This window comes from Botryllus schlosseri, chromosome 10 (assembly GCF_051294905.1).
Source record: "Botryllus schlosseri isolate E-star chromosome 10, Bs_hap1, whole genome shotgun sequence".
NCBI classification, from domain to species: Eukaryota; Metazoa; Chordata; class Ascidiacea; order Stolidobranchia; family Styelidae; genus Botryllus; species Botryllus schlosseri.
Genome location: NC_137245.1, coordinates 16,913,127 through 16,932,603, shown reverse-complemented (window position 1 = coordinate 16,932,603; position 19,477 = coordinate 16,913,127). Strand labels below are relative to the sequence as shown.

The following is a 19,477-nucleotide window of genomic DNA, read 5'->3' as shown; positions in this document are numbered from 1 at the left end:
GTAGTGTGACGTTATGTGAAGTCGGGATCCGAGTGATGACGAACAAAAAGTAGCAAACCGGGCACAGTTGGCGTAGGCAGGCTACGCTGCAACTGGAAGTGTTATAATCATCGAGGGTTGCACAATTTTCCATTACCCATCACGACGACAGGTGAGGCCCTGCCTCACTTGCCTCCCCTGACCGCACGTCACGATCAAGTTGTTGGTCTTTAACAGGACTTCGCATTTCGTAAACTTCCCCAGAACCACTAATAAATATCTACCACCAATATTACATTTGAGTCCCATACAGGCCTACATTCATAGTAATTAAATTCGGGGTTAATTTGATTTTTATGGTTCACCGGTCCGCGAGGTCTAGGACCACTAGTCTAAAGAATGACCACTCGCGTTAGTAGCGCAAGTCGATTTAGTTAGGGTTACTATATTTTGAGATGCGATACAGAGGACACTTTTCAAAAATCCTGGAAGTTCTAGTACCGTGAATTTGAAAATTTTCAACTTCTGTATTGACTAAAAAAAAAGGTCAACTTTTCAACTCAACTTCCGAGAGAACCGCCGGACAGTTACTTCAGTACTGATTTCCTATATCTCAGTTGAATTTTAACATTGTTTTAACCAAAATTTTAAAGAGGACAATTGGCCGTCCTCCAGGGGAGCACTTTCAAAAATGCCAATAAAGAGTGCAAATCCTCTCAAAAGAGGAGGTATGGTAGGCTAACCCTAATCTAGTAGCCCCAAAAGTAGTAGGCTATCTCGCTTTCCACCACCTCTGGCATTTCGACAACTTTGTGGTCATTTCACACCAGGCCTATATCCACAACTATTCCCGAGCTTCCGACTAATAGCAAGGGCCAACCTCAATTCTGGGCTTCAGAAAGACACCGATTACGACAAGGGTGGGCAAACGCCGGCACGCGCGCCCTTTGTGGCACTCGAGATGATTTTTCATGGCTCGCGAAATGATTTGACGAAAACCACAACCATTTTGTTGCACTACACGTCACATAAGTTTTCAAAATGGAAAACGTTAAAATTATATGATCAATAAACATAATACAGATTCTTTTTGGGGCAGATTTTAGTTATCCTGAACATTGTTTCGCGCTCAGTTCGACTTACGATAACTTAGTTTCTTGATTTTGGGAAACCCACACAAATATATCTACGGCAAGCGACCAAAATTTATACCCTTCGCGACCAATACTGGAAGAATCACTGACGTAACCGATGCCGTCGCCAGCTGCAGACAAGGTGGTTGGTGTGATTCCTAGCTTGAAACGCTAAACATGACAAAATTAAATATGGTTGGCACGCCGGTTGGTAATATTTTACAATTTTTTGATATTTTGGCACGCTGCATACGAAAGGTTGCCGGTAGGGATGGTGTGAACCTCTGAAAGGTTCAGGTTCGTGTGAACGCGAACCTTTTTGAAAGGTTCTGTGTGAACACGAACGTGAACCTCGTGACGTCACGTGACGTCATATTGCTAATTCCAACCCTATCCTTCAATGAAATGATAGCCTATATTAATGTACACGATACCTAGTGACGACTCGGGCAACATAGCGTCACAATGCTGAAGTATATATTGACGTTTTAAACGTCGCCAAATATATCAACTGGGGCAATTAAATGATATAATTATCCAATAAAATCAATATCTTCCGCCTTTGCCAACAATTTCGACGAGGACTTACCAGGGAACATAAGGAAAGGAAGGTGTATTTTTGTCTTTGATGTTTTTGCAGCATATACACCGAATCATGATATACATACACACGATCTGCGCATATGCATACCATGATTACATTATGTACATATGCCGCCGGGCAAGGAAGATGCAGATATAGCCTTGTAGCAGTGTTGGGATGGCTCGAGTCATGACTTGACTCAAATCAGACTTAAATCACCTTTTTCGTATGACAGACCGGAAAATGTATTCGGCATCCGTGTATTGCTACATTGATTTTTATCATGGTGTGAACCGGGTATCTATGCTTGCTACTGATATTACCCCATTAACAAGATTTATAGCAGTATAGCCAACACCTCAGTGGCACCGATTTGGTTTTAATCATACAGTAAACATGAAGTCAAGATTGACCCCGTGCGCCTGCTAGATTTTTTACTTCAGAAAACGATATCAATCTCATTGATTGGTCGAATAAGCATCATTCCATGACTACATAGCTTATTTCGCTCGTGATGTTTTGTGATTGCGGGTAAAGCTCGCAGCAGAGAGTCGCTAAATATTTACAAACGGAAAGCTGGATCTTTCCAGCAAACTTTTGCAACAAAGCAACTGAAACTTTTGAGATTGTCAAGTTGCATGCTCGTTTAGTGTTGATTATTTTATGCTGACAGCACCATGCCTGGAGTGGCCTGCAGTTGAAATGCAATAAATTTAAACCAACGATGTTATAATGAAGTGAAAATTGTTATATATGAAAAAGGTTCACAGTGCAGAACCTACCAAGGTTCTGTTGTGAACGCGAACCTCTAAATTTCCGAGGTTCACACACAGAACGCGAACGTGAACCTCGCGTTCACACCATCCCTAGTTGCCGGCCCCTGGATTACGAGACTAGGATGGAAAACAGGAGCCTAGATAATCCTACAACACTACGGTAGCAATGCTGGGTCAAGGCAGTTGAAAAACACAGTTCGCACTGGCAGTGTAATAGAATCGCGCAAAGAATAGAAAGCAAAAACACAATGATAAGAAACGCCGTCAGTCAGAAAAATCCTCTATTAAATAGTCTTCATCTAAATCCTCATCGTCGTCGCCACCGACCAAGTCACCGTCGCGAGCGGAAGTTGCGACGTCTCCGGAATCTTGTTCAAAATCCTGATCGCCCATTTCGACATCGGCGATACGCGCCGACTCCCTGCTAAAATTACACACAGGCCGTTGACGCACGACGCACGTAGTCGCGCTTACACAGATTCGGGAAGATTTGGCAATACACGGTAACTTCATTGAGCGAAACCACGATTGTTAGATTGCGGCATGCGAACCATGCATTGCAAAGCTCCTTAGTGGAAAGGATATATTTGCGCCGTCGTGATCAACCGACGCCATTGTCACCGAGTTCATTGACATACGTATATTCCAAGCGTTGTAATCAAGTCGCAAGGGCCCGAGTCACAAGAAAATTCTACTTTTATAGTTTTGACTCGAGTCAAGTCGTTTTCACTTCACCACCGAGTCAAGTCAGGGTTCTCAGGTTCGAGTGACAGTGTTGTGATATGACTCCAAGTCATTGTGTTCACTGTCCATTTTGGAGGTCAATCTGGTTAAACTTACTTTTTACAACTCTGTTTGGGTCATATCGAATGCCTCGTATTCATCATATACGAACTTTCCTCGCGTTACACGGTTTCTGCCCCAATTTTACAAACACCATTGACGAAATACCAATATTGTGGTAGTTTAGTATTCTTCGAAGTTGCAACGAAATGATTCTCATGGCGGTCCAAGTTTCGAGTCAAATGACTTGGTCGAGTCACGCGTAATGACTAGAGTCACGTCGGGTCATTTTTCGTATTTTAGAAAATGAATCGAGTCACCAAAAAAACGCCACTCTAGTCGAGTCAGGACTGGAGTCATTACAACCCTGCCAAAATGACCTCAATGTGATCTAAAACTCTATTCTTTATAGTCGCATAGGTACATATTTCAACTTTCCGTATCATTGATACTCGATTACTTGACTCAAAGCCTAATATTCGATTCACAATCGAATCACTCCATCAGAATCCCTAGTTATCAAACTTTGCTCCATACCTGGTGAAAGACTTCCATTTCGGCAACCGCACGACAGATGATAAGAAATCGCGCTGGCCCCTGTCCAACGAAACTCTGCTCGCTGTGCTTATCGCATAATCGAAATCGTTGCGGGCGCTCAAGATCTTGCCGACGAGCGGCAGCTGAGTCAACAACAATTCGTCGTTCGAAAGAGCAGAGTCCCAAAAGAGCGCTCGGCCTGCAGACCGATTTTCAGCCTGCTTTTTCGCCACCTGTCAAAATCGATCGTCGGTGCAATTTCGTTTTAGTCGCTACCGCAAAATGTCGGGGTACCTCGTACCAGCTCGGCTTGTGTAGCGGCCTCCACTGACCGGTGGACGATTCGCAGAGTTCGACGGTGGCGCGGTTCGTGTTCCAAAACGCGACCGATCTCGCCGCGATGCACCCTGCAATACAAGGCTGAGACAAGAGCGCGTATTTGAAATGTAGGGATTTGGATATTTTGGCCGTGACACGTGATTCTAACAAAGCAGTGTTTGGATTTAGAGTAAAAGATGGAATCCGCAATCGTTTTCCAATTGTCATGTTACTTCTTGAATGTGGATTTTCCAGTCATTACCATATATTTAGACTTGGAATCACCAGATCAAGAGAGTTCAATCTGATTAGGGTTTACGATTCTTGCCAATCCGTGTTTGAACTTGGGCTTAAAGATGGAATTTGCGATCATTCTCAATTTTATTTATTACGACTTATCACCGTGTTTGGACTTGGATTCAGTCGGACATGTACCGACATTTGTAATTTTGCGATAGTCGCAGAATGACGCACCCCACAATTTTGAAAGTTGCCAAGTTTGGCGAGCTGTTAAAAGCATGCGAATAGAGGTCGACCGATTATCGACATGGCCAATTTTCGGGGCCGATATTTAGAGCTTTCCCGATTATTGATATCGACCTATGAAGGCCGATATTTTATATTTTTAAAAAATTCAAAAATTTCGGAAATTCAATGCTCCGTGTTCTCAATCTCAGGAAAAGGGCGCTACATGACAAGATTTACCCTTGCAGGACGAGTTTAGCTGGGTGAGCATGCACAATTAAGCAATAATTCTTTTCAATTTCAGTTTTCCCGTTTGTTGTTCAGCTTTCTGTGGCATGTACAAGTGTCATCTTGCCTAATATATAATATTTTTGGTGAAATTGTTCTCTGCTCCTTCCATATTTAATATCGGCCTATGATATCGGTATCGGCCTGTAAAAATCAATATCGGTCGACCTCTACATGCGAACCCTCGGCCAAATCGACTTTTTGAAAATATTCACTCGAGCACTTTTCAGACCTTCAGTTTGCGGTTCCACTCGAAGTAGTCTTGACATGTCCCGGAAACTGCTACTTCTACTCGTAATTGAGGAAAAATTCATGACATTACTTCTACTGGAGCACCATACTCAGAACCAATATCGCAGCACCAGAGAAATTGATATTGAAACTCGAGTCGTTCCTGCCAATATGCAGCGCTGGCGCAAAACGCTATCATGATGCAAAAAAACAAGAACATAACAAAATTCGGAGGGGAATCCAAAAAAAAACCAACTCAACAGACATTATCCTGATTGGTGGCCCCAGCCTAGGTAAATTTCAAAATTGTTACCGTCGTAGGCATCAAGCGCGTCCGAGGTTTCCGACGAGAAATCATTCCGGCTTTTCCTCGAGCTGACCACGTCGGCGAGAGAGAAGTCTTCGAACGCGCCGCTCAGACTCTCCACATCGGCAAAGAACGGAACGCAGTTGTGATGAAGAAAAAGGCAGTACGCGGAACCGGAGAGGCAGCAGTGCTGGAGGATTTCCTGGGAAATCGAGGGAAACACTGCTTGCTACTTTCCAAAATTCCAGAGGTGAAAGGAGTATTTACAGCAATAAACACCGCAGGTCAGCGGTTCTTAACCTTACTTAGGCTGATTTGCAAGCCTTTGTGGAACACCAAATTTTCACTTAACGATACCATCCAAAATCTACCCGAAATCAGATCTAACTACACATCTAATATATTACCATAGATTACCGGCGCACAAAATGTTCATCAGCAGAGTGTTCAAAGTACATTACCATTAAAACATAATTTCTACATCAAACGAAAACAATATAATGAATATTCATTGTGAGTTATGCAGATACCAGTTCAAATATGCGGGACTTCACCTTGAAACGTGTCGCAGTATTGCTCGGTCGTATAGCAACAATTGCATAATTACAAACGCACTTACAAGTAACGGAGATTGAATTAGCATTTCAGAAGGACGGGCTTCAACTTAGTAACCCAACCTCCACCGAGTGAGCCACCACCGCATACGACATACCACCACAATACTCACATTTCCACAGTTCCACAGACGTAACAGTGGCAATTGATGATGAAATGCCAAATAATGCATACCTCTGGTTCTAGAATCATCGGGTCCCGGTAGTGATGACTTAAATGCAAAGGTAACTTCCTTCTATTGGGTGCCGGCTTCTCCCCTGCAACATTTCACCAGATATTTCCGACTGTTGCGCATCGCAATGGTCAAGACATTGTCTCTTCCTCATATTCGTACGTACTTTTGCAATACAAAATCTTTCCCAAGGCACGAAAAAGTAGTAGCGAAACGTCTTTTCCGCCGATACACGGCACCGTGTCTGACTTGATCAAGTCCATCGACTTCTGTCGCTTCAAGGGCCTGCTCTTTTTCGATCGCGACTGCGCAGGTAACGGAGCCCCTACAAATGCAATTCAAACACTGAGCAAACAAAAATTGCCGATGAATAAAAAAATATAAAAGCAGAACATGAAAAACTTATATTTATTTAGCTTTGCGTGTCGGCCGATTGCGTCAGAATCACTCGGCCCCCTAAATATATTGTAAAGCTTCTTGGAGGTACAGAACTTGAACGTACAATTGAATATATAGGATATTCAACTATTCAACTAAATGCATTTTATCATAATCACGTTAGGTACCTTTCTGGAGGAGAAACTGCAAAGAGTTGATTGCCGTTCTTACGTCTCCGGACGACGCGGCGACCACTTGCGAGAGCTGTTCTTTTGATACTGTCTGGTGTTCCATAGATGCGACCCGGGTCAGTACTTTGGTCATCGAAGTCATGGCGATTGGATTGAAACTGGAAGTGGTTATACGTTTAAAATACTTCCCTCCTACTTGAACCGTTGTTTAGGCAAAATTTCTTACGTTATATTCTCACTTTGTAATTTAGAAAGAGCAGAATGCATGACTTTCATGACTGAAATTGTCTAAGAACCCCATGATATAGCCCCCCTAACACAGCAATCAACTATATTTTCGAGTATTGTATGTATTCGCAGGACGATATCATTAGTTATGCTATTTTGAAAGTAGCCACCTTCGATTAACCCCCAAACGTATGCGAAGCCTCGACCAAAATCCACTTACTCAACTAGTTTTCAGGTGTTCCATTTTCTACTTCGACTTGGGAGCAGTTTAGACACTTTGTGACAATCACTACTTCTACTAACGAATTGAGTAAAGTTTTACGGCATCACTACTCACTACTACCACAATTACAAATGGTGACTGCTTAAACAAGAGATTACTCACTTCATCGTCTTCACACCAAGCCCAGAGAGCACGTCGGGTGGAAGTAAATTTCGTCTCGTAGAGTCTGGAACGCTTCTATCGCTGATTATGATAACCAACGCGTTTCTTTGGTATCTTGAAAACCGCCTGGGCAAAGAAGCGTACTCATAATGACGGTGTAAAAAGCTTCTCTCGGATGACCGTCGCACACCTCAAAGTGTCTCGGAAAGACGTCGGTTCCCGCACTATGTGGTCGGGCAGATCCTCGAGGAGAAGTATCCTTCTCTTGTTGTTATTCTCTTCTTTCGTCGCTAATGTATCGGAAAACTCGAGCGCGGGGTATCTACCGCTGCGGAACAAGAACTCCTCGAATTGAGTGACGAGGCTTTGGTACGGCAGACCTGAACAAGATTCGTGTCACAGCATTACAATTCAACAATAACCAGAAAGCAATACATTTTACAAACACAATACGTTTCAGTGATACGATCCCGAGAAGTGCTCACATCTTCAGCATTGCATCTGCATTAGGGTTGTTCAAACACAACTCTCTTTTCAGATTTTGCCGGATATTAGCTAAAATTGTTTGTTCGGCTAAAAAAACGTTGTACATCAAATTCAACTCAATTCCGACTAGTAGAAGTGAAGCTGTCAGAGTTGGAAAAATTTTCAATTCAATATAATAAATTTAAAAAAAAAAAGTTTTCAAATTTTACATCCTACCCCACGGAATTGTCTGGTAGCCTAGACAGCAAATTTGGCTCAATTCCAACTGGTAGAAGCGTAGTTATTAGATTGGGTAATCCAACAATTATTGATAAAAAACCCGAATAACTTCACTTTAATGGGTTGAAATTGAGTGAAATTTGAAAATTGTTCAAATTTTTTTATACTTATTGGAATGGAGCTAAATTTGGTGAGTAACGTTTTTTTGGCAACCTAACAATTTTAGCTAACGACAGTAAAAATCTGAAAAAAAAAATGTATTTTTCAACAACCCTAATCTGAATTGCTGCAGATGCTGCTGCATTGATCAGTATGAAAGTGATGCTAACTGTTTCTGACACTGAAACTGTACATAGGCACTTTCTTATTGTATTGTTATTAAAATTCCCTTTCAATCATCCATAATATCTTCTAAGTAGGCAGTGACAACAGATTACTGGCTATAAAAAGGACAAACAGGCTGCTAAGTTGGTCATGGTCTGCACCAGGGGTCACCAAAACGGCGCAACACGCGGCCCGCTAGACCATATTTTCCGTTCCGGGATGTGATTTCAGATTTTTGAAGAACGCTAAATAGAGCATTCTACAATGCTGAAATTGATTTCGGTTTCAAAATATTGTTGTTGCTGTTTCAAAATAAGCTATTCTCCTGTGCCTGACATCACTATTCCTCTCTATAGCTGAAACGGCTTCGGCAATGGCTACAGCATTACATCGAAGGAGAATCAGATGATATGAATGGGCTTACTGCCATGACGTGTAATGGCCCAGACTCTGCAAAGACGGAGACGCTTAGAAAAGGGATTAGTGCTCCCCACAAGATCAAGCTTCAGGAGGGCATTGTGTGCAGCACATATTTCAAAATAATAAAACTGATGATCATGATATTTTTTGTTGAATTTGTTGGAACTACGCCCGTCACCCATGTTAGAGAGCACAGCGTTGTACTGCCGTAAATACCGTATGTAAAAAAACGCGGTTGCTAAAAGTGTGGTCTATTTTGTCTCGATATTGCATCCTTGGAGCCTTTATGAAATTTGAAAAGTGGCCCGCGACTTGTTTTGAGGTGCGACCTATGGTCTACACTCTACACGGTTTTAGAAAATTGCTTGTAATTACACTTAGGTGTTCCTGTTATGATCCTATGGTATTATTGGATTGTGATAAATCTGATTTCAAACCAGACGTGATTCAGATGTACAAATATTATACTTCGATCAAAAACTGAGCTTAAAATTGACACAAACTATGCAGAGAAAAATTTAGAACCAGGGCAAGAGAAATCTTACCGGCTTCCTTCGTAATATGAAACGACACGGTCAGCGGGTTTGTCCATTCGCAAACTTCGACGCCGTGCCACGAAGCCGCCAACCGGACCGTAGCCGTCTTTCCACAACCAGACGGCCCCGTTAAAAGAAGTATAGGAGCATTTCTCTGAAACACAAATACTGTTTATAATGAGAAATATAGGCTATAGTAGGCGTCGTGTCACTAAATTTCAGTCAAGATATCACTTAATTCACTGGGATGGATTGACCAAAGGGTATATCTATGTCAAATATCAAGCTACATATTATATAAGTGGGAATGAGGCTTGTCAATTCATTACATTGAGTTACACGCAGCATGTTAGGCAATGCATACTAGTTTAAATGACTTTTATGCAGCAGCCACTCACCGAAAATTTTGTCTGCGATATCCAAGATTCAACTTCGGCAACTTTTTTCTTGTGAACAGCCAGTTCATCCTGCAATGACAAAACAATAATAAGACATGATATCAGTACAAAATTTGCACGTAATAATTTCATGCCACATAACTCTTTACATGCTTCCAGTATATTTCCTATGCTGAATATTGTCGTTGTCATATCTGTCAGTAGCCCAACACTGAGATTTGTGAAGGATTCAGGCTGATGTTAAATGCTAGTGCTAATGACAGCGAGGCTTCATTAAAAATAGTTATCAGTGAACATAACACAACCTGCCAAACAAATGACAGGTAATACAAAACCACAGTATGCCAAGCTTGATACAAGATATTCGTAGCATATAGGTAGGTAGGTAGAAAATTAAAACAGATTTGGGAAATATGGGAAATTATGATGCACTGTATGTAACAATCAACATTATAGGTCATGAAACTTGCATTGCACCAATGAGTCCATGACTACAACAAACTTTGGAGCATACATTACAATAACACCAACGCTAAAGTTAGAACGATAGGCAGCATACACAAAACAAAGTAAACTGCTGGGATATTAGTAAGGTCTGTTTTGTATACAGAAACTGGGATTTATCAACTGAGTAATTAATGATTCCAGCACTTTTAAAAGAAAGATTCAAAAAAGATCCACCTCTCATAACGACAGTCATCATTTTAGTTTTTAGCACAAACAAGATTCTCACTCACTTGATGAACAATCGAGGAGTGAATGAATCACTCAAGTGTTTGTAACATGTTTCCACTTGAGAACAATTTCTGAGTGGTGTTTGCATGTGTCTTGGAGCGTATTAATTTTGGAATGTGCTGCTTTATTCACTTAACCGTCATTTGCGTATGTATGCATTGCCCAAAATATACAAAATTCCATTTCACTTTATCAAGAAATTGACCAGAACAAACATCACAGATCACAAGATTATGATAAATGCAAATATATGAAGAATTCGAAACGATTTGCTGAAGTCATGAAGCAATTAAACTCCCAACCTGACCTAAATATATAATAAAAGAATAGAGACAACGTTTTAACGTGATTGGGATCGCTGGCCTTTTTGCCTGATATATCAGGTGAGCAGCGATGATTTTCCAAGTTGAAGTAACTTAATAAAAAAATAAAACACAGTGTGAGCACAGGACACCGATTCCATACAGGCGTTTTAAAAGACGCATGTAGGCCCACATTCAATGACAATTAGCTTAAAATGGGAAGGAGATGAAGATATGATAGAGCATCAATTACAGCAGACAAAGCGGATTCGGCAAGTCACATTAAATATTGTTTATGGATCGCCACAACGCAGTTTGACAATTATTCACCGCAATACCACTAACAGTCATGTTTAGTAAATAACACTTACAAATGATTTAGGTGCGTACAGATCAATCCATGTTGAAGTCTTCTTGTTGTCAGACTTTTCGGCCTTCGATTCCAAATTTATGGTGTCATACTTTCGTTTTTTGTATTTGCTGAATGATGCGGGCTGGCCTATTAAAGATAATAAGTTCTTAAGAGAAGGACGGCTGCCGAGAAATGTTGTTGACAGGTTTACAAATTAACGAAACCATACTTGCAGAAAATTCACCGAAGTTTGCCGGCCAACCGGCGGACATTCCCCAATTTCGTCGCAGCAGCGCAGTAGTCTGACAGATTGAGTGGAGTTGTATCCAATTTTCCGCCTGGTACTGCGGGTGTTTGTGCCTTTGTGTGTGTGTAAAAGTTCTTCCGGAAGTATATGCAATTATGCATGCGTCAGCTCAGAAACAATTGGCTGCTCATATCACTACATAATACTGAACACAAACTTTTTACTGATCGTTTAAATGTAAATCCAAGGTTTCTGGAGTCATCGGTCCGTATCAATAAACATGCGAAACACTCAATAGCGCCTCTCTAGTCTCTGGTCTGTTTATGATGGGGGCCATCAATCCCATCATGATGAAGTGTGGGCTAATTACGACCAAGGAACATAGTAATTATATACGTAAATAATATATGTTGATGTACAACATGCATATATAATTACTCCAGTGTGACAGGGCAAACCGAACAAATCATTCACCTTCTCGAAATACTCCCTTATTTATAGGGTAATAACACCTTTGATATAAATTAGTACATCGACACCACCGAACCTGTTTATCCCCATTTTTCGTCCATTCATTAGCTTAATCCTCCAGTCATTTCGTCTACGTTAAACCTGTCTTGACTTCGTCTATATCGGCATAGCGTTGAAATTATATTTTTTTCTGCAGATAGACGGGTATTTGATTCGCCACCCTTCGTGAAAACGAACGCAATTCGGTTGTGCTGGACGTAGCGAATATATAGCTACCTAGACACAACGCGAAATCTCTTCTCTCTATCTCTTCCGGACTTAGACAGTTTTATGAAATTAGTCACTTGGACTACTTTCTTAATCAGATTTCAATTTTGGACGTGATGTCTGTGCCTCTGACAGCATCTTTGCTTTGCCTCAGAAATCAACTTGCACTTGCCAACACCCGATTACACAGCCTTACTGGAGACGATCAACGTATGTCAATGACAAAAATTAAGACGTAAATCACAAAAGATATAATCTGAGTGTGCTTCAACAAAAGTGCAATGAAGGTTGGTCAAATATAAAGTAATACATATTGATCATAATTGCAACTGGTCTCTGCATTTGTAAAGCATCATCACAATTTCCAATCGTTCCCCACTCTCATCTCATTGCATCGCTGTGTGATATATATATATATATATATAAGAGAATCAATATTCAGACAAGCACTTATGAATACATAAATAAGTTTAACAGATCACCTTGATTTCTGAAAGACAAACTACTGTAACATAGAAACATCACAGACTAGACTTAAGAAACAATGAGCACGGTGCAAGTTGCCATTCTTGTATACGATGTGTTGGTTTACCGAAAATACCGACAGTAGTACTTCTCCATGTCCCAACCAGAGATGCATAGGAATAGGATCAGAATTCAGATTCTAATCAGGAGAGACGTCCTTCGGTCTTGCTGTAACAGGATTGAGTCTGATCACATCATTTCCCAAATGCCGGATAGGAGTCTGAATCTTAAATTCATGAAAGTGACTCTTTTGCTTACTTGTAGGTTTCAAATGAACTTGTACTCAGCGGGTTCCTGCATTGCACCGCCATTTTGTAGGTTCCTTCAATGCAAACTTAAATCCGTTCCGAGATAAAATTGGACATTGGAGAAATATTGACGAAGACGGCCATAGATTCTCAATTCAGCCTTGGGCAGGACTTTTCAGAACCCGAATTTCAAAATCAGAGACACAGGATCCAATAGTCGAACAGGAATAGATCCGTATGACCCGCACATGTTCAGTCCCAACCCATTACTGGATTCCAAACGCCACCATGACATCAAATACGAAGTGTGATGACTGATGAGCCTCTTCAGCAGCTACTTCAGAACTTGGAATTCTCTAATCTTTCAGAATAGAAAAGCTGCACATGTCAATCTTCTTTTACATCGAATCCACAACCGTCAGAACGTTTTTGGGCACGAGCGCTACTGTTGCCACTAATAGTAATTTTGGCCGATACAAATTTAGTGCCGACGCGATAATCGCGTTTCGTTCGCGAATCTTTGTTTTTGCACGGATCATTTTCCGCCGAGTCGCCTTCACTCGATATGTCCGACGCGTCACTGAAGCCCTCTTGTGGCTGTCTCATTAAATGCGTCTCTTTCTTTGTGTTGAATCTTTGACAGAAACTCAAAAATATACTGCCCGGTCGTCTCTGGTAGCGTTTGATCAGCAGCTCGATCGCCTTTCGAGTCTGCAAGGATAATCCACAGACGGTTTGATCATAAATAAATATAAAAAAAGCAATTACACTTTTTCTAAGTACATAAGTAGGTGTATACTACTCTTACTAACAACATCGAATTTGGTTAGGTAGTGAAATAGAAAGCAATTTTGGGTTATGTTCACATCGCTTTTACGATTCAAATCGTAATGACAGTAGACGAAAGCTCCCCGTATCTCAACAGCTGGATATTTTTTCGACAATCGCACCTATTTGTAGTGTCATTATTACTCATTTTCCGTTAGTCACGATAATACACCATCCAATTTCAAATAAGGCACGTTCTCTAAACTGCTATGGGTATGCGACCCATAAACCAAATCAACTTCTTGAATCCACTTGACTACTTTTCATATCTACATAATATATAATCTAGTTCTTCTTGAGGAACTCGATGTCTTCGGAATTGCTACTTATAATTGCAATTGAAGAGAAATTTGTAGCATAAAATCTACTTCTACGTGAGTAGCAACACCGACTACTTTGGTCCCCTCTGATAACATCATAGGTTTGGGACAAACAAAACAGATCACCGATTCGAAATTCGAATCCTTCTTCATGATACATCAATCGAATCAGGCATGTCGATTGAATGAACAGGAATAATCAGCCAATCGCATTGTTGATTTTGATTGGCAGTTCCCAGTAGCAGCTGTTTTTAAAGGCAAATTACTAACCTTTGATCTTTCAAATTAATTCAAGCAAAACGCTATTTACAGACAGACATGCACTATTCTCATTAGCAAAATTGTCACATTGTCCAGACAATAGGGCCTTAGTATCGCAATTACAGAAAACAGCTACATCACACCTCGTTGCAAAACTAGCAGCCTTAATCCTTGAGTGGCATACATAGACGTTATTTTGAAGATTGCCCACTCTCCTTTAGAATTCTTTCCTCTCCTAATTCAAAGTATTATTAGCTAGCCTGCAGTAGAGTGCGCTACTTCTACACGAGTAATTTCAACGTCACAGTTACACACTTTGTAAAATAGCAATGAGTCTTATCAATAAACCATGTGGTTTACAATAAACAAAGAGAATCGGTTATGTAAACAGTACACGTCAATATGCATCATTTCTTGTTTATGACACCACGGAAGGCTCATGACAAATACATACCGTTGCCACCAGTTCATCTGGCGAAGTAGCAGGGTTGCTATAAATAGGTTTTCCGATGTGCGACGTGAGTTTTACCGGGAAACCTCCGTAAATTGGTCTCAGAGGCAGTCGCGTTTTTTCGTAAAATCTCTTGAACAGACCTGACGGACAACGTGTGGTGTCATGAAAGGAAAACAATGACTAAGAACTGCAATCCATTACCTTTCCCTGTTTGCATATATTCGAATGCCTCGCGTACGTTTTCAGTGAATACGGGTATTATAGGCTGCGACAAAGAAAAGGGATATGATACTATATTTGCCAAAACAGTGGTTGAAAACACTTTTAGCATGCTAAATACAGGCAATGCACTGCAACCAAAGTGACCAAGCAGACCACATAAATTTCAAAGGCCAAGCAAAAATTCCATTGAGTTGACAATCAGAGTTTTAGTCGCTTTATTGGTTAATTAATCTGAGATAAGTAGGGCAAGTTTTTGCAACTTTTGCAACTTTGCTTACAGCTTCCTGCAGCTCGGAAGTTACGAAGAATGCTGTTTTAAGCTGTTTAAAGGAATCTTATAGTGCAACTTTTTGCAACTTTTGTCCATTATTTCTATGTAACTTTTTTTCATTTTCAATTTTTCATGCAATCAACTTTTTACTGGAAATATTTGGAAGTAGGCTGTATGTAAATAGATCGCTTGATTATGACTAGAGCCCGACCGATTATCGGCTGGCCGATAATATCGAGTCGATATCACGCTTGGAGAGAAATATCGGTATCGGCCGTTGAAGGTAAAAAAATATCGGCCATTTTCGTGACGTCACATGATGGTGGCAGGGAGTCAGAGAAGTCGATAGAAGACGCGAGGACGGTAAATTATAAAAAATAAATGGCCAAGCTGCACATAGTGCATACTCCATACAGGCAGTAGGCGTGCCTATCTGAAAAATATTATGTATTACTAACCACCGTTATGCCCCACTGACTTTGTGGGAATCCCCCTGCAGGAATCGATCACCAAAGACAGAGAGCAGCTGGGTGGATAGTTGTCTGCAGAAGATTTCAATCAGTAAGAGAAATGTGAACATCAATCATGCTGGACTGACCCTCGTGATGACAGAGAAAAGCGTCTCGTCGAAACATTTCTCGTAAGATAGTGATATTGGTTCGGTACCAACAGAGCTACCAGTAATGTATGAAGTCGTCTGAGGCCTTCGGGGCCACCATGATAGGAAATATGCGAGCATAGAGGGCAAGAAAATCAAGCAAACGTGGAGTAAAGCCAATAATTGATACGAAAATTTTTAATTCCATGATGACATAGGCCAATTCTGACAAAAGAGCGTAAAATATTGATCAATTGATTGTTTGAATGCTGGTCATGGTCAAGGCCCAAGGGGGATGGGTGAAGCAGTTGCAGACGTGGACAATTTCAGTTGTTTTGCACATTCTCTTCAGCTATTTGTTAATGATGTGCCGAAGGCTCCAGGTGCACTGCCAGAAGAATATCAATATTAATATCAATATTTGGTGAAACCATTGAAGGAAAGATCCCCTGTACGGGAGCGGTGGAACCGAAATGAAGAAAGATTTCCAATTCTAGCTGTGCCACTAACTATGGTATCAAGTGAAAGACTGCTCACTATGTTTAGTACTATATACATCATTTATGGAAGACCACAGAAGTTCATTCCTTGGAGAAAGAGCCGAGAAATTGTGCTTCGTGAACTGTAATCTGCAACTGCTGGATTGGTGCTTTTGGTATATTTTTATAGCCCCTAGATCATTTATTTCATGTTCAAGCATATCAATGGCTGTAAAGCTGTTGAAATAAATGCTCTTGAGTTGTTAAAATTGGGCCTTGAGCTAGATTCCATATCTTTTGAATATCGGCTGAATATATTGGGGTTATCGGTGGAGGTACTGGATATCGGTCTTATCGGTATCGGCTCAAAAATCCAATATCGGTCGGGCTCTAATTATGACACTGTTTTATGAGAGTTTTGGTGAAATACACGGCCAAATTCGACTGAAATACCGTAAATCAGTACTGAAGTAACGCTCTAACGGTTATTTCAGGAGTTGAGCCGGGAAGTTGACCTTTTCTTTCTATGGTCAACCACTGGAGAATGTGGATGGAAAACTGTATTTCGGGAATGGAACTAGCAACCGTTTTTTCTTTAGTCAACCGATCAAAATGTGGTTTTTCAATGCAACTTTTGTGAAAAAATGAATGCAACTTTTTACTGCAACTTTTGTGAAAAATAAATGCAACTTTCCACGGATTTAACTGCAAGAAAAACTTGCCCTAGTGATAAGACAAATCTTGTACTCGGGTCATTGCGAATAATTTTGGTGTGGTCTAATCTCCTCATTAGGTCTGAAACTTTATAACATGTCTCCTAGCACCGACACATAAAGGGCTTAAATTCCTACAACAAATGCAACGTATTCAACAGAAATATATTCACCACATTGGCCTCGAGAGCAGCTTTCGCGAAGCCTTGCCGTTTCCCCCACAGCACGGAATAATTTTCACTAAAGAACGCCTCTCTAACGCCTCCCGGTGCCACTGACACCAGCTCACCGGCTCGGAGTAATTCCACTACACGGTCTCTCGGCCCCGGGAAACAGCCCCAAAATTGGAAAAACTTTTTAAGCCCTGAAAAAAATTGCCGCAACTGCAATAGATGCTTTTAAATTACCGCAAAGTGGGCATATATACCTGGAATTTGTAGCACAAAGCTATCCATAATGCTGCACAGTGTTCGCGACTTTTCAATATAGAGATTAGCGTTCAGGTAATACATATCAATGGGGATAGCACCATGATAATACACAATAAGAGCACCTCCTTTATCGGGAATATTTTCCAGTCCCTTGATTTCATAACCTGCAAAGTGTGGACATAATATATATTATGCAACATTCCAACTTACGGGCCGAGTGATAAGCTACAAACTGAGTAATTGATAGGATGTACTTCATTTAGGCATCCTTAGTCTTCCAGCAATTTTTGTTATGAAAAGTGAGCATTGGGCATAGAACTAATGTATATCTACTTAGACATCGTGTAGTTGAGGCATAGAAAACTGGTTAACTGACACACATAAGTTGTACGTACAGTTTGGAACGATATCTTTTCAGAATAATTTTTAATCAAACCTTTTAAATAGGTCATTGATTGGTTATGAAAATTTGGGTTTGAAAAAATTCTCCAAAATATTTATTTTCGGATTTCAATGTTACACTTTATCAGTCATGACTCATGTTGACGGAGATTTTTGTGTTTTCCTCAATAAAAGAAATCTGGAAGAATGAAAATTGTCATCCACACAGAAAGATGAATTATAATGGTGGTGTTCGTTCAAGAGTATCAACGAAAAGACCTGTGCTAGGATACAAAATCATTATTTGTTTTGTGTATTTCTGTGTAGTTAGCTTACACGAGTACCATTCAAACCATTTCCAATTTTTAATTGATTAGTTATGTATAAGTACAGCTTCGAATTTTAACTGCAGGATGTTTGATTTAGCGACTCTGATAAGGAATTCATTTACTCATCATAAGACCATCGCTCACCATGCCATATCCAACCATGTCCACTCCACATAGCTGCTATCATTTTCTTGTGACCTTCCATCAAACTATGGTTATGGTATCCTTCGTAAATTTTATGACGTCTGAGAAATTATAACACTGTTAATGAGAGATGCTTTCAAGATTACCAGTAAAGCATGCTTTGACCTTACCTGCGATATAAATGGAGAAGTAGGGCACTTGTGTAAAGGTAAATTATGACCAATATCGGCAAGATGATGAAAGTGATTACGAATGGTGATAAGATTACCAGTTTCCAGCCTAGATATAAAAAGAGCGTTGAAGCGCTATACTCCTATTTTATTTCAGTCTGCTAGTCAGACCAAAACACAAACTACAGAAGTCCTATTGAAATGACTATCCACCAAATTTCATACCAACATGGATCATTCACATACCTGGTACATAGTAATCCAGAACACTGAAAATCCATTCCAAATAATATTTACCAACTCCAATCATGTATTGAAAAAAGTAAGAGATCCATTGAAATACTAAATTCATGATCCTAATGAAATACCATGCAATGTGGATAGCAGTCTGAATAAAAAATAGTCAATATCAAAACGCAATAAGCTGCCAATACTTGGTGGTTGGTGGGGATATCGATCGCAAGGCAAAATCGATAGCATCCCTAGACGCTAGACCTAAGACCAGCATCACATGCTTGGCTTGATGGGCCATATGGGCAGCTTGACTCATCTCGTTTATTACTGATTTTCAATATTCTGGCGCCATCACGAATTTCTAGGAGACTCGCCGAGTCACCACTATGAACGCGAACACCGCTCCTGCATCGAAAAGACGAAAACTAAATGTGCATACCCATACGCAGCAAACAACACAGCAATAATTTTTTCTGGCTTTGTTTATGTATAAATGATCACGTGACTAAGCCAGCATAAACCGTTCAAACCACAGCCTTTATAAACTTTAAATCTTTTGAAGGCTAAGGCTCAAACCATGCATTGGATATAGAAAACCTACTGTTACTAATGTACTTTTAGCAAAACTGAATGATTGATATCTTCATTCAATGCCAAAGTCCATGAAGCATCTCAAGCGCAAGGCGTCACAAGAAGTCGCTCGAAAGCTATATGATTGGGAGCATAAGCATAGTGTCCCATAT

General features: G+C 40.4%; 2 protein-coding genes across 4 annotated transcripts; both read right to left on the bottom strand.

The window, feature by feature from the left end:
• Positions 1 to 2,667: 2,667 nt before the first annotated feature.
• LOC145448199 (cell cycle checkpoint protein RAD17-like) lies at positions 2,668 to 11,671 on the bottom strand. Of its 3 annotated transcripts, none has more exons than XM_080326550.1 (13): positions 11,371 to 11,671; positions 11,161 to 11,288; positions 9,753 to 9,821; positions 9,364 to 9,508; positions 7,560 to 7,749; positions 7,370 to 7,495; positions 6,754 to 6,914; positions 6,354 to 6,512; positions 6,190 to 6,272; positions 5,407 to 5,602; positions 4,086 to 4,198; positions 3,792 to 4,024; positions 2,668 to 2,892 (listed from the first exon to the last, which is right to left on the bottom strand). In XM_080326550.1, exons 1-13 carry the CDS (start codon positions 11,411 to 11,413, stop codon positions 2,736 to 2,738), a joined length of 1,803 nt encoding a protein of 600 aa, XP_080182676.1. In that variant the 5' UTR covers positions 11,414 to 11,671; the 3' UTR covers positions 2,668 to 2,735. The 3 variants fall into 3 exon arrangements, with proteins under 3 accessions (XP_080182676.1, XP_080182675.1, XP_080182677.1); XM_080326549.1 differs by having other exon boundaries at positions 2,668 to 2,895; positions 11,371 to 11,669; XM_080326551.1 differs by lacking the exon at positions 2,668 to 2,892 and having other exon boundaries at positions 3,798 to 4,024; positions 4,093 to 4,198; positions 11,371 to 11,670.
• A 691-nt stretch (positions 11,672 to 12,362) lies between these two features.
• On the bottom strand, positions 12,363 to 19,194 carry LOC145448200 (DGAT1/2-independent enzyme synthesizing storage lipids-like). Its single transcript, XM_080326552.1, has 8 exons — positions 18,747 to 19,194; positions 18,501 to 18,609; positions 18,331 to 18,431; positions 17,473 to 17,640; positions 17,219 to 17,409; positions 14,964 to 15,027; positions 14,763 to 14,902; positions 12,363 to 13,610 (listed from the first exon to the last, which is right to left on the bottom strand). The coding sequence occupies exons 1-8, from the start codon at positions 18,850 to 18,852 to the stop codon at positions 13,287 to 13,289; spliced, it is 1,203 nt and encodes a 400-aa protein (XP_080182678.1). The 5' UTR covers positions 18,853 to 19,194; the 3' UTR covers positions 12,363 to 13,286.
• Between the last annotated feature and the right edge of the window lie 283 nt (positions 19,195 to 19,477).

Excerpts from the sequence above, each read along its gene's own strand:
- LOC145448199 (XM_080326549.1), bottom strand. The coding sequence starts at position 11,413 with ATGTCCGCCGGTTGGCCGGCAAACTTCGGTGAATTTTCTGCAA. Across the intron at positions 6,513-6,753 it reads GCAGTTTCTCCTCCAGAAAG|GGGCTCCGTTACCTGCGCAG; the intron begins GTACCTAACGTG and ends TTGCATTTGTAG. Across the intron at positions 2,896-3,791 it reads AAATGGAAGTCTTTCACCAG|CAGGGAGTCGGCGCGTATCG; the intron begins GTATGGAGCAAA and ends GTGTAATTTTAG.
- LOC145448200 (XM_080326552.1), bottom strand. The coding sequence starts at position 18,852 with ATGAATTTAGTATTTCAATGGATCTCTTACTTTTTTCAATACATGATT. Across the intron at positions 18,432-18,500 it reads CTTCTCCATTTATATCGCAG|ACGTCATAAAATTTACGAAG; the intron begins GTAAGGTCAAAG and ends ATAATTTCTCAG. Across the intron at positions 15,028-17,218 it reads CTGCTCTCGAGGCCAATGTG|CCTATAATACCCGTATTCAC; the intron begins GTGAATATATTT and ends TCTTTGTCGCAG.